This window comes from Eptesicus fuscus, chromosome 5 (assembly GCF_027574615.1).
Source record: "Eptesicus fuscus isolate TK198812 chromosome 5, DD_ASM_mEF_20220401, whole genome shotgun sequence".
In the NCBI taxonomy this organism is placed as follows: Eukaryota; Metazoa; Chordata; class Mammalia; order Chiroptera; family Vespertilionidae; genus Eptesicus; species Eptesicus fuscus.
In genome coordinates this window covers 97,140,636-97,155,583 of record NC_072477.1, presented here as the reverse complement: position 1 = coordinate 97,155,583, position 14,948 = coordinate 97,140,636, and the positions used below count along the sequence as shown (strand labels likewise).

At 40.8% G+C, this 14,948-nt stretch overlaps 1 protein-coding gene across 3 annotated transcripts in view; it reads right to left on the bottom strand.

Annotated features, from left to right (window-relative positions):
- MTPAP (mitochondrial poly(A) polymerase) overlaps window positions 1-13,462 on the bottom strand; it is a 28,542-nt gene extending 15,080 nt beyond the window's left edge. For 2 of the 3 annotated variants that reach the window (XM_008150404.3, XM_054716598.1), the window contains exons 1-4: window positions 13,290-13,462; window positions 9,221-9,393; window positions 8,456-8,689; window positions 6,455-6,679 (exon numbers count right to left, since the gene is read on the bottom strand). In XM_008150404.3, coding sequence (XP_008148626.2) covers window positions 6,455-6,679; window positions 8,456-8,689; window positions 9,221-9,393; window positions 13,290-13,443 — 786 coding nt within the window. In that variant the 5' untranslated portion in view covers window positions 13,444-13,462. The remainder of the gene's footprint in view (window positions 1-6,454; window positions 6,680-8,455; window positions 8,690-9,220; window positions 9,394-13,289) is intronic. The other variant, XM_054716597.1, reaches the window with a different exon arrangement.
- Between the last annotated feature and the right edge of the window lie 1,486 nt (window positions 13,463-14,948).

Here is a 14,948-nt window from a genome sequence, read left to right as displayed (position 1 = left end):
TAAGCGAAATAAGTCTAGGAGGAAAAAGTCAAGAACCATATGATTTCACTCACCTGTGGGATATAAAACTGAAGGTAATAAATGAACAAACAAGACTAACAAAAACTCATAGACACAGAAAACAGTGGTGGTTACCAGAGGGAAAGAGTGGCGTGGGGGAGTAGTAAATGGTAAAGGGGGTCAAATATCTGGTGATGGAAGAGATTTGATTTTGGATGGTAAATGGACAATGCAATACACAGATGATGTATTAAAGAATTGTAAACTTGAAACATAATTTTACTGACCAATGTCACCCCAATAATTGTAATTTAAAAAGATTAAGCAGGTCTGGAATAAAAAGACATATTTGGGATCAAACCATCTAAGGATGACAAAAGAAAGTAGTAGGGAGAGTAGTATCAGACTAAATGGTAGAGGAGAAATGCTGGACTCAGCTGCATTGATGCAAAGAGAGCATTGATCAGTTGACTCCCATATGTGTCCTCACCTCCAGGATCAAACCCAAAACTTTGCTAGGTATGTGTTCTGACCAGGAATTGAACTCATGACACTCCAACTGACTGAGCCACCCAGCCAGGGCAATAAATATTTCTTATTAATTTTGTTATTCCTCATAGCACTACTTGATTTCAAATAAAAATTTTAAAATATTATTGCATGTTCTTCCTAATCTCACTAGTATTATGCCACTATTTAACAAAGATAAAACAGAGGTTAAGGACCTTGACCATAGCAATCTATACTAATAAAAGGGTAATATGCTAATTAGACCAGACATCCTTCCTGACAAAGCCATGGTGGCAGGGGCAGAGGCAGAAGCAGTTAGGGGTGATCAGGCTGGCAGGAGAGAGCAGTTGGGGGCAATCAGGCTGGCAGGGGAGGGCAGGTGCGGGCGATCAGGCCGGCAGGGGAGCAGTTAGGAGCCAGCAGTCCCAGATTACGAGAGGGATTGGGCCTAAACCAGCAGTCGGACATTCCCCGAGGGGTCCCAGATTGGAGAGGGTGCAGGCCGGGCTAAGACTTCCCCTCCCCGTGCACGAATTTCCTGCACCAGGTCTCTAGTAATTTAGATAATAAAAAATAGGACTTAGCTACCAATGTTTACCTCTATTACTTAAACCCAGTAGGATATAGAAACTGATTAGAAAAAGAAAAACTGAAAGAGAAAAGGCAAGTTTTAACTTAGGATTTTGTGCTAAAATAATCTTTGTGAAAAGTTAGGTGACACATTTCACATGTAAGCATCTTTCACATATTAAAAATTTTATGAAAATTTACAACTTTAGTTAGTAAATAAATAAACTAATCATCTGTTTAGTGCCTGTGCTACACAGGACAGTCCACATAGTCCTCTAAGACAATCAAGAGTCTAACATACTCTTCCTAACTGCCCTCAACTCAGACACACACAAAGTACTAAAAAGTAAAAACGAGAGTTCACAACTGTGTCAAAAAAGATGTGTTATGAATTAAAAAGTGCTTTTTTTATTATAATTCGTTTCATGTTTATATTAGTAAAGCAATTATGTTAAATATTCCCAAGTACACATTCTTAACAACACTGCAAAGGTAAACCTACATACAAAATAATGCCAAACTGAGGCACTATCTTTTTTTTTTCATTTTTGTATCTTTATATTTTTTTAAATTTTATTTTTTAAGGTATTACAAATAGTAGTACATATGCCTCTTTTCTTTTTTTTCCCCCACTGTCCTCCCCCCGGCCTCCTCTATCCCCTGGCACTTGCCCTCATCCCCCTGCCCCCAGTGCCTTGAGTCTGTTGGTTGTGAGGCACTATCTTTTAATATATTTTCTAAGTACTAGCTGTATTTCAGAAATCTAACACATGGAAAGTCAATGAGGGAAGAGGGAGAGCAGAGTGAAGGGGAGAAATTCTGCTATGTATAACCCAACTACAAGGTTCCAACTCCTTTCTCTGCTTCCAACAGAACATTTTGTGTTTCCTACTTGTACAATAATATACTACCACTGCTGATGGTCGTCAACATTTGAACATTTATTATGTTTTAAGTACTGTCTTGTGTTCCACATATATTAGTGCAATCAATCCCCACAAGCACTGCAGTAATGTCCCAATTTTACAGCTAGCACAGTTGAGGCACAGAGATGGTAAGTAACTTACCCAGGATCATATAGCTAGGAAGTAGAAGAATTTCTTCTGCAGTCTGGCTCCTCAGCTTTCAACTATTACAACACATTACTATGCTCCTTGATTACTCACTGAAGTCTTTTATTTAAAACTAGAGGCCCGGTGCACGAAAATTTGTGCACTTGGGGGGGGGGGGTGTGTGGGTCCCCTCAGGCCGGCCTGTGCCCTCTTGCAGTCCGGGACCCCTCAGGGGATGTCCACCTGCTGTTAGTCAAACATTTTTAGCGCTGCCGAGGATGTCTCGCCACCGTCAACCCAGCTTGTGGCTGAGCAGAGCTCCCCCTGTGGGAGTGCACTGACCACCAGGGGGCAGCTCCTGCATTGAGCACCTGCCCCTGGTAGTCAGTGCGCATCATAGCTACTGGTCCTTCCCAGTCATTCTGCCATTAGGGTAAATTTGCATATTACCCTTTTATTATATAGGATAGCCTAACACAAATGAAATGTCTATGCCAGAAATCCTACCTAATAAAAGACAAATATGCAAATTGACCATAACTCTGACACACCCACAAGCCACGCCCACCATCAAATCAGAGTGAATATGCAAATTGACCCAACCAAGATGGCTACAGCCACAGAGAGCAAGGTTTCCTAGGTAACAGAGGAAGCCAAGCTTTCTGCCTGCCCTTGCCAGGCCTAAGCCTCCACTCAAGCTACAAAGTTTCAATTATAGAAGGTAAACAAATTCAAACAGAAATGGCAGCAGAATGGAGCTTGAGAAAGCAGGCCAGGGTTGCCCCTGGCAACAGGGGAAGCAAAGCTTTCCGCACACCCTGGCCAGACCCACCTGCTTAAGGCAACAAAGTTTCAATTATAACCCCAACAGAAATGGAGGGAGCCCCAGGCTTGGCTCTGCTCCAGGCTACAAAGTTTCAATTGTAGAAGGAAAATAAATTCCAGATACCAGGGCCTCCGCTTGGGTTGCCAGGGGTCGTGGCCAGCCTGCAAACCACCACAGGCCCCTCGCTCAGGCCGCCCCACACCCCAAGGGAACCCCACCCTGATCTGGGACACCCTTCAGGGCAAACCAGCTGGCCCGCACTCCTGCACCAGGCCTCTATCCTTTCTAATAAAAGAGTACTATGCAGATTGATCATCACTGCAACACACAATATAGCTGCCCCCATGTGGTCAAAGATCCTGCCCCATGTGGACACAAGATGGCCACCACAAGATGGCCAGCAGGGGAGGGCAGTTGGGAGGCACCAGGCCTGCAAGGGAGGGCAGTTGAGAGGGACCAGGCCTGCAAGGGAGGTGATCAACCCTGCAGGAGAGGGCAGTTATGGGTAACCAGGCCGGCAGAGGAGGGAAGTTGGGGGCAAACAGGCTGGCAGCGGAATGGTTAGGGGGTGATCAGGCTGGCAGGCAGAAGCGGATAGGGGCAATCAGGAAGGCAGGCAGGCAAGCAGTTGGGAGCCAGCAGTCCTGGATTGTGAGAGGGATGTCCGATTGCCCGTTTAGGGATGGGGCCTAAACGGGCAGTCGGACATCCCTCGAGGGGTCCCAGACTGGAGAGGGTACAGGCTGGGCTGAGGGACAACCCCCCTCTGTGCACAAATTTCATGCACCGGGCCTCTAGTTTAATATAATTTCAAATACATGTTAGTAAAAGACAACCATTCATTTCCAAGTGTTTCCTATTCTTTCAATTCAGTAAGTATATAATGAGCATATTAAGTATGCCAGATACTATGTGGGATAAAAAAATGAACAGACATGGATCCTGTCCTATATCAAGGTTATGATATAGTAAGACATTTGTCAACCACTAACTAAACATAACATGGGATTTACAGACAGAAACACAAGCAAGATACTACAACAAAGAAGACTGGAGGAAAAAAATCAAGGATGGTTTAGTTGGTAGTGTCAGAACTAGGCCTTGAAAGCGGTAAGAAACGACAGTCAGGAAATGGAGGAAAAGAGCAATCTTCTCTGAAAGAGTGTTTGGTTACTACTCATATTCTAGAAGTCTGAAAATGATAATTAAGTTATTTAGGTAGAAAACTAGGTGTGAAAATATGTCATGATAAATGATTAGTAAAATTAAGAGGTAGATCATTTCAATACTATGCTAAAGAGATGAACCATTCTAGGTTTGTGAGAAGACCCAACCTGTATTTTAAGACATCCAGTACAGACTGAAGGTTGGAATACCAAGGGATGACACAAGAAATGAGGTAGAAAGCAGGATGCTGTGACAATAATCTGAGTGAGAGTTTCTAAGGGACTACATGACTATAGTTTTGAGGATCTAAATGAAGGAGTGAACACAAAAAGTAAACTTAGAAGCAGAATTAAGAAAGATGGCCTGGCCCTAGCTGGTTTGGGTCAGTGGATAGAGCGTTGGACTGAGGACCAAAAGATCCCAGGCTCAATTCCAGTCAAGGACATGTACTTTGGTTGCAGGTTCAATTCCTGGCCCAGTAGGGGCGTGTGTGGGAGGCAACCAATCGATGTGTCTCTCACATCAATGTCTCTCTCTCCTTTCCCTCCCACACTCTCTTTCCCTTCCACTCTCTAAAAATCAATGGAAAGCCCTAGCAGGTTTGGCTCAGTTAATAGAGCATTGGCCTGTGGACTGAAAGGCTCCAGGTTCGATTCCGGCCAAGGGCACATGCCTGGGTGTGGGCCCAATCCCCAGTAGGGGGCATGCAGGAGGCAGCCAATCAATGAGTCCCTCTCATGTTTCTCTCTCCCTCTCTCTTCCTCTCTGAAATCAATAAAAATACATTAAAGAAAAGAAAATCAATAGAAAAAATATCCTCGCGTGAGGATTAACAAAAGAAAAAGAACAAATGTCAAGAAAGCTAAAATACTGCTAATTAACATGAAACATATATAAGAACATTTATAAAAATATGTAAAAAATATTTGCAAGCGATAAAAATAAGTTTTGTTTTCAAAATGTTAAGTCTGAAGTGTCAACTGGACATCCACATAGAGATGACTGACAGTTTGAAATACATAAAAAAGAGTAAAAAAAAAATCTAACGTTTTTTTTAAAACGTATTTTCATTGATTTCAGAGAGGAAGGGAGAGGAAGAGAGAGAAACATCAATGATGAGAGAGAATCATTGACTGGCTGCCTCCTGCAACAGAGGATCAAGCCTGAAACCTGGGCATGTGCTCTTGACCAGAATTGAACCTGGGGACCCTTTAGTCCAAGGCCAACGCTCTATCCACTGAGCCAAACCGACCAGAACAAAAAAAAAAAAATCTAACGTTTTATAAAAACCCAAGATGCCTCTGCAAAGCTGTAATTAAATGAACACATCCCTTACACTGTTTGGGAGAATGGCAGAGATACTGGGTAGCTTTACTCTGTTAGACATGTAGGTTAATAAGAATATGAATGGAATACATAAATTCTAAACTATCAGAGAAAAGGGGTTAGGAAGCAGAAATAAAGAAAGCATTATTCCAACAGCAGGAGGCAAGAAAGAGAATGAAAAGTAACAAAAAATCATAAAAAGTAGAAAATACAAGTAGAAATTAATCCAAAAATCATCATTAATAATCAAAAAATACATTGAACTAAAAATTCACAGATTTGAGTAAAAGCATAAAATTTAGTGATCTGCTATTTATGAGACATACCCAAAATGTAACTATATAAAGGCTGAGAAGAAAGATATAAAAGAAGATATTTTTATCTTATCTTCTTTTATATCTGAGGCAAATAGCAAGTGGCCATCTAAACAAACAAAATGTAAGAAAAAAGCACTTAACGATAAAGCACATAATGTACATATATAAAAGTCTAATATGCAAATTGTCCCCTCGAGAGTTCGACTGACTGGGAGTTCGACTGACTGGGAGTTCGATTGCTCTCTATGATGTAGGCTGACCACCTGGGGGCAGCTGGAAGGCCCCAATCAGCCCTGATCGCCGGCCAGGCCTAGGGACCCTACCTGTGCATGAATTTTGTGCACCAGGCCTCTAGTTTAATAATAAATAAACCCAATAAGAAGATATAACAAATCATATACCTATATGTATCTAACATAGCCATTGAATAAAACAAAAATCAAAGGAATTCTAAGGAGAGGTTAACAAAGCCAAACATCACGAGAATAAAAAAATATTTTAGCCCAGCTGGTGTGACTCAGTGGTTGAGCATCGACCTATGGACTGAGAGGTCACCGGGCTGGGGATCAAACCCGCAACCCAGGTATGTACTCTTGACTTTAGAAATCAATAGTTATAATTTATTTAAAAGATTTTCTTTACTTTTCTATTATATTAATTTTAGTGATTTAAAGATATTTAATTACCTTGTGAGCATTGAAATTTCCAATTTCATCTAGATCCAAAAACATATCCAAATCACATCCTAATTTCCCAAAACTGTTCACTGAAGAGCCAAAAGGTCTGACTGCACAGTCTGGAAAATATGCAGCTGCTATGTCTTCAATAAGAGAACAGGTGAGATAGCGGAGCTTTGTGTTCTCCTCTGTGAGCTGGAACTCCTTCAAGAGCGTGTTCAGCTGATCATCTATCTAGCTGGCCAAAACAAAAACAACAAAATATAGGAAATGTACAAGTCATATAAAGTAATTGTCATTTTACTTCTAGAGATTTAACCCTTTGCACTCGCTTGCTTTTTTCTCGATTCCTTTATTCTACTCGGGATTTAATGCTAACCATGTCGAGTCACACTAGACATCCAAGTGAAAAAGGTTAATGGTTTTGGAGACCTACCTTAAAAATATGAAATCTTTTTTCTTCAACCTTAAAAGAGATTTTTTTTAATACCCATTTTTTTTTTAAAAAAAGCACTGAGAAATAATGACACTAGCAAAATAAAAGTTAACCAGAATTAAAACTACTACTTTTCTTAGCAATGAGTACAAAATATTTTCTTTGGAAAATGAAAATAGTAAAATGCTCCAGAAGAGGAAGTCAAAAACAATAAAAAAGATAGACATTTTTTAAAAAGTTGGTGGGACAGAAGAACTAATGTTAACAGCAACAAACAGCAGAAATAAGCAATGCTTCAAGTAATAAAGGCCCAAGATATATGTTCCCTAAAATAACAATCACACATATATATATACATACACACACACACACACACACACACAGACACACACATACTAGTATGTAGTGTGTGTGTATCTATACTAATAATAGAGGAATATGCAAATTGGCCAGGACGCCATCACGTAACAACCAATCAGGACGGGGCGGGGGCGGGGCTGCGGCGGAGAGCTCTCAGCACGCTTATGCCGGGGGTCCGAAGGGCACGAAAAGGAAGGGAGAGCAGATAGGCAGTTAGGGGGATTAGGCCAGGAGGGGAGAGCAGATAGGCAGTTAGGGGGACCAGGCTGGCAAGGGGGAGCAGTTAGGCAGTTGGGGAACTAGGTCGGCAGGGGGGAGCAGTTAGGCAGTTAGGAGGATCAGGCCAGGAGGGGAAAGCAGTTAGGCAGTTAGGGGGACCAGGCCGGCAGGGGAGAGCAGTTAGGGGGATTAGGCCAGGAGGGGAGAGTAGTTAGGGGCATCAGGCAGGTGAGCGGTTAGGAGCCAGTGGTTCTGGATTGCGAGAGGGATCCCAGATTGGAGAGGGTGCAGGCTGGGCTGAGGGACCCCCCCCCCATCCCTCGTGCATGAATTTCGTGCACCAGGCCTCTAAAACATATATATATTAGCATCAGTCATACATATATATACACATATATATGACTGATGCTAAAATGATTACATTTTGAAGGTGCACACTGGAATTAAATACTTAAAATACAAATCATAGCCTTAAATGCCCATATTTGAAAATAATATTAAGAATACACTGAACAAAGCATTAAACTCAAGAAAAAAATAAATAAAAGCAAAGGAAATATAAAAGGTTAGAAGTAAAATTTTTAAAATTAGAAAATCAAACCACACAATATAATTTTGATAAATAAAACCATGAACTGATTCTTTGAAGGGACTACTAAACTAGCTAAACCTCTGATAAATCTTAAGAAAAAACAAAACATAAACATTATTAGAGCAGAAACAAAAGAGAGAAAACCAGAAAAGAGATATTTTAAAATTTGGAGCACAATGCCATGTACAAATTTGTCATTTCGTTGACAAGAGAAAGAAAGCCCAAAACTTTGGAAGAAAATGGCTACTTCTGAGGAGTACAAATGGGGTATGGGGTCAGGGAGTGGGGAAGAATTACTTTCATTTTTCACTCAACATATTCTGTAGTTTGAATATTTAATAAGAACTTATAAAATAATGCAAACATGTTTTTTAAAACTGGGTAAGTACATCTAGAAACTTACACTTTCAGCATCACAAAGTAATTCAAAGAGCTTCTTGCTTGAAGGAGGCGACTGATTACAACGTGGTATACATGACTGTTCAGAAGTCTGGTCTGATGAATTCTTCAACTTTAAATTGAAGAAACGTGATCTGAATGGAATTGCAGCCTCTGTGCCCATGCTCGGAGTACGAGTTAAATTCTGCAGTGAAGCTACACTTTCCTTTTGACAGAATTCTACAACAGCATAAAGACCCTATTCAAAAACACAAAAACAGAACACGTTTCAAAATGATGTGTTTTTCACAGTAATATTTTAGTTCATATTTCAAAGCAATTATTATAAGGTGAGAAAATATTAATTTTTAAAATTTTTAAATGATACACTTCTAACAGAAGCATTGGTTTTAATCGTTATAAACAGATAAGAAAAGCAGTATTATAAAGTGATAATAGTCAAGAGAAGCTGAAAAGAATGCTAAAATACAAAATGAAAAGGCAAAACAAAGATCCCTCCCCCACTGGCCTTTATCCCTAAAACAATGGGATTATTTGAAGTATTCAAATAATGAAATCCTTCAATTATAAGCAATTACAGAATTGCTTATAATTCTGTAATCCTCCTATCAGGAGTTCTATTCTCATATTTCAAACATAAATCTCTTAGAGAAATTTAGATAAAGAAAAACGTAGAATAGCCAAAGAGAGCTTAACTTTACCATATGCAAAGAGGCAAAAGAGCTAGAAATAAAAATAATAATAAGTTTATTGTTTTTCAAATACTTACAAAGCTTTCAAAGAAGAAATGATTATTTATAGGTCCATGTTGGGATAAGTACTTGAGAAACTTTTTTTCACTGATTTTATTTGGGCAAAGTATTAAAATAGTCCGCTGTGCCTGTTCTCGTCTTTCTTTTTGCACCTCAGAGAATCTCTTCTTGGGAGTCCTGTCTTCAGAGCCTATGAATGAGACAAAACCAATCCCAACACACATGCACGTGTAAAATTTAAAGCATAGTTTGATCAAATACATAAAAAATTTTATATCTAAATAAAACCAACTTTATCCTAATCTCATCTTTTTCTCTTCTAAGGATGAGACTATACTACTTCAATTTTCATTGTACCATTTTCTTGTGACTACCATTAAAACTGCCCACTTTCCACCCTGGCCAGGTAGCTCAGTTGGTTAGAGCATTATCCCAATACACCAAGGTTGTGGGTTCAATCCCTGGTCAGGACACATACAAGAATCAATCAATGACTAAATAAATAAGTGGAACAACAAATCAATGTTTCTCTCTCTCTGCCCTCACCTCTCTAAAAATCAATCAATAAATTTTTTTAAATGTTTCAACTGTCCACTTCCTGTTTTTATTTTTTTGATCCTCACCTGAAGATATTTTCCCACTGATCTTTAGAGAGAGTGGAAGAGAGAGGGAAAGACAGAGAAATATTAATGTAAGAGAAACACATCCATTGGTTGAGCCTGACCAGGGCCCGGGCTGGGGAGGAGCCTGCAACCCAACTGAGGTAAGGTACTATCCTTAATGGGAATCGAACCCGGGACACTTTGGTCTGCAGGCCAATGCTCTATCCACTGAGCAAAACTGGCTAGGGATATTTTGATTTACTATATTCAATGCCTAGTGCTAAAAAGAGTTCCACAAAATTTAAAAGCAAAACCAGGAAAGTAAAGTCACTCACTTAACATTTGGCAAATACACACATAAAAAATCTGTGTAAGTTGTAACATTCCATAGCATAGCCTGAAATTATTATAAGCTTGAATTTAATGAGACAATGAGGTTAGAAATTTAGTGTAGTGAACTAAGTTATTACGTTTTTTCTTTGTCAAGGGTCTGTATTAGGCTTAAACAATTATCAACTATCATGTGCTTAGGGAAATAAAAAGTTTAAAATCTAGTTGCTGCTCATAAAGAGCTCATGATAATTTTATTAAAGAAAGAGGGTAAAATTTTCTTTTATTAAAAACCACTCTAGAGGTTAGGGGTTTTACAATCACAGGAAATGAAGAAAACAAGAGCTGTGATAGTCAAGAATTAAATACTACTAATCCACTGACCACAAAGAAAAGATCAACAAGTGAACCAAATGTCAAGTGAACCAAGTATAAAGAAAAAGAAAATTATTTAAGTTAAAGCCAAACACTGAATATTAGGAATTCATTTTTTAATCCAACATATTTAACTTATAGTTGGATGGCTTAAAAGTGCTTCTTCTAAAAATCTGGAATGGTATAATCTACAGTCTAGTCGGACATCCTTAGTGCGGCTGTGGAGGTGGGAGAGGCTCCCACCATGTCTAGTATCAACGCCCTCAAAAAATTCCAAAGAGATTAAATTAAAAATGTAACTTGATGTATTGAAATCAAGAGGCTTTTAACATCATCTTCTTTCAAAAGATTGTTATAAAACTAAAAGATAGCCCGGCCAGCATGACTTAGTGGATGAGTACTGACCTATGATCTATGAGCCAAGAGGTCACGGTTTGATTCCTGGTCAGTGCACAGACCCAGGTTGTGGGTCTGGTCCCCAGTGGGAGGTGAGAGAGGGGTCATGCAGGAAGCAACAAATCAGTGATTCTCTCTCTCCCTCTCCCTTCCTCTCTGAAATAAATCCTATATAATAAAAGGCTAATATGCAAATTGACCAAACAGCAGAACAACCGGTCACTATGACATGCACTGACCACCAGGTGGCAGATGCTCAATGCAGGAGCTGTCCCCTGGTGGTCAGTGTGCTTCCCACAGAGGGAGCGCTACTCAGCCAGAAGCGCAGCAGCAGTGATAGGAGCCTCTCCCACCTCCACGGCAGCACTAAGGATGTCTGACTGATGGCTTATGCCCACTCCCCAGAGGAGCGATTAGTCAGACACCCCCTGAGAGCTCCCAGACTGTGAGTGTGTGCAGTCTGGGCTGAGGGACCCCCCACCCTGCACGAATTTTGTGCACCGGGCCTCTAGTAATTTTATAATTGAAAGGACTAATTCCGTTTTTTACTCAGCGTGAGAATTTATTTCCAGAACATTCCTAGTAATGTTTTCTAGTAACAAGAAGGACACTGTTTCATAAATCAAGCAATTTCATTTTTGATCAAGCTCTAATGGTTGAAAAATGTTTATAATGGGCTAAAATCTACTAATTTTCCATTTCCATGGTAATCTTAATTTTAACATAGCTTTCATGTGAGTAGTGGAAAGAAACCTGATTTAAGAATAAAAACTCTGTAGTATATTATTCAGGACTCTTGGGTGCTTAACTAGTTATATTATCCTAATATACAAAATGAAACACATTTCCTAAGAAAAACAATAAAGCTGTATTAAGTGAGTAGTCTTGGAATCAGAAGGTTTTATTCTTACCTTAGCTACTGAACAGCTGGGTAATTTTGAACTAGCCACTTGGACTAGCTGTTTCCTCATCTATCAAATAAAGTAATAATAATTCCTTCCATATCTACTTTATTTTTTTTTAAATATATTTTATTGATTTTTTACAGAGAGGAAGGGAGAAGGATAGAGAGCCAGAAACATCGATGAGAGAGAAACATCGATCAGCTGCCTCCTGCACACCTCCTACTGGGGATGTGCCCGCAACCAAGGTACATGCCCTTGACCGGAATCGAACCTGGGACCTTTCAGTCCAAAGGCCGATGCTCTATCCACTGAGCCAAACCGGTTAGGGCCCTTCCATATCTACTTTAAAGAGTTTTATTTTTCAGATTACATGAAAATACTCTGAAATTTAAACCACTATACAGATGTTAAATTACAATAGCTTGCTTGGCATAATCCTTAAATTTTCAGAGTTCCTTAAGAATTTTTAACACAAGCAGCTTCTAAGTCCAATCCAATCAGTACTCCAATGAAATGTCATATTAAGTAGTATTTCTCACTGTCCATATGATTCTTTCATACAGTCCGAGGAAAGCAAGCCTATCATTTATTTTATGGGAAAATTCTTTGCTTGTTTAGCCTGCTTCAGAACTGTTCCCAGAAACAATTTCATATCTTAAAACTACAGCTCCAAGAAATATAAGAAATCAACACATTTTGTTTACAGCTCCACTTGAGGTCTAACCTCAGCTATGTGACATTGCACAAGTCATTCAGCTCTCTGAGTCTCGTGCTACACCTGTAAAACGGATCCACGGACACATTTCTTGCTAGATTGTTGTAAGGATTGTAAATATGTACACAATTCTTGGACCACAAGAGGGGTTCGATAATAGTGGGCTTGTCAATACACAAGCACAGGAATTTAGAATGCCTGCAGGGCAACAGCCTGTTCCAGTGAACGCTTATCTGTTAACCAGATTTATTTTGCTCAAAAACGGATAAAATAATAAAGGCAACGGCAGTAGCCTTCATAGGCAGAGCCCTACATGTGGGAGCCAGGTATCGCGGTTCTTCATCAAGACTTCACACTTGGCCTCCATCAGCCATTTGTATCAAAATCAGAAACAACTGTGAGTCGTGACGTAACCGACCGGTACGTGGCATCTATGTTATTATTGGGAACATTATTTCGCCAGACGGTAAAATACTAGCAAGTTGTGTTCTTGAGCTGAACTTCAGAGGGTTAAACAATTCCATGACGGTGCACGGAGTCCGCAAAGAAATCAACGCCACACACCCCACCACCACGAGCTACAGGGGCAGTCCCAGGTCCCCCCGGTGACATCGGAGCACAGGACGCAGCCTCACCCCATCGCCAAAGGGTCCACGGCCGACTCCGCGGGCCACGCGCTCGCCCGCGATCCCAGTCGCTTCCCCCTTCCCTCGCCCGCGGTCGGACCGGGCTACCGAGCACACCGAGGACGCGGCGCCATCACCTGTCTCCGTGCTCCCCGCGGACGGCTGTTCCCTCCTGGCGTCTGCGGCCACAGTTCCTGGGCAACTCAGCAGCCTGTGGATTGGACGCAGGACTTGACTTCTCTGAGTACACATGGGTAAACGGCTCAACAGGCCCACACCGCGAGCCGCCATTGTGAGAGCGGTGGCGGCGCTAAGGCGAAAGGGCAAGCAGCTTTCGCGCAGGCGCGCTGAGTCGAAAAGAACGGGAAGCCTCGAGGGTCAAACTAGGCGAAGACGTTTGCTTATAAAAGAAGAAATCAAGTCCGGAATGAAAACACTTGAGCTTTCAGACATGTTTTATTTCCACTCTCCCACAGTTCTGTAAAAGAAGACCCAGTAGCCCGCCCGGCCGGTGTGGCTCAGTTTTTGAGCGTGGCCCTGCACCAACAGGTCGCTGGTTGGACTCCATCCAGGTCAGGGCACAGGCCAGGGTTTTAGGCTCCATCCTCAGGGTGGGGTGTACTGGAGGCATCCAATGGGGGATTCTCATAGATGCTTCTCTCTCTCTCTCTCTCTCTCTCTCTCTCTCTCTCTCTCTCTCTCTCTCCCTCTCCCTCTCCCTCTCCCTCTCCCTCTCCCTCTCCCTCCCCCTCCCCCTCCCCCTCCCCCTCCCCCTCCCCTTTCCATCCCCTCCCCCTCTCCCTCTCCTTTCCGCTCTCTATAAAATCAATAAAAACATTTTTTTTTTTTTTTTAAAGGAGACCCAATAGTTTGAGCATGCCCTGAGTCGTGAAAAGAAACAGAACAAGGTCATGAAGAAGGGGTACTGACTTGGGAATTTATACTTTGGGTATAAATGACAACAGTTTTTCTTTACCACATACCGCTCTAAGTTCTTTCATGTATTGACTCTTAATCCTTAGGGCAACCCTATGAGGTAACAACTGTTAATAATCTCTATTTATTTATGGGGAGATTAAGGCATGTGCAAGTTAATATTCCTAAAGCCACACAGTCAGTAGGGGCAGAAATAGGCGGTCAACCTAGGTTGTGTGGTACAGGGTTCATTTTTCTTTTTTCACGTAAACACGTTTATTGAGATTTAATCTATATACTAAACAGTTCGCCTCTTTAGGTATACATGCAATAGTTTTTGTTTTTAGTATAGTCACAAAATTGCAAAATGCACCACAATCATTTTACGTATCACCTCCAAAAGAAGTCTTGTGCTCTTAGCTATCACCCAGGCCCCATCACCACACTCTCCCCAGCCCTTAATAACCACTTATCTACTTTCTGTCTCTATGGAATTGCCTCTACTATACATTTCATATAAATAGAATCATGCAATATGTTGTTTTTTAGCGACTAGTTTCTTTCAAGGTTCATCCATGTTGTAGCATCTGACAGTACTTCATTCTTTTCTATGGCCAAGTAATATTTCATCATATGGTGTTAAAAGATAAATTGAGGCATATTAAAAATGTTGAATTTATTTGAGCAAAAATTAATTTAAATCGAGGAGTATCCAATCTTGCAGATAGAAAGGAGCTCCAAAGAGCTGTACAAAAATGAAAGACTTTTATAGGCAGAAGGGAGGGAGAATAAGGAAGTTATACTAGCAGAAAAGCAGGTTGGTTACTGCAAAGTTACTTTACTTTAGGGAATGGCAGGGATCTATCAGGCAGATTACTTAA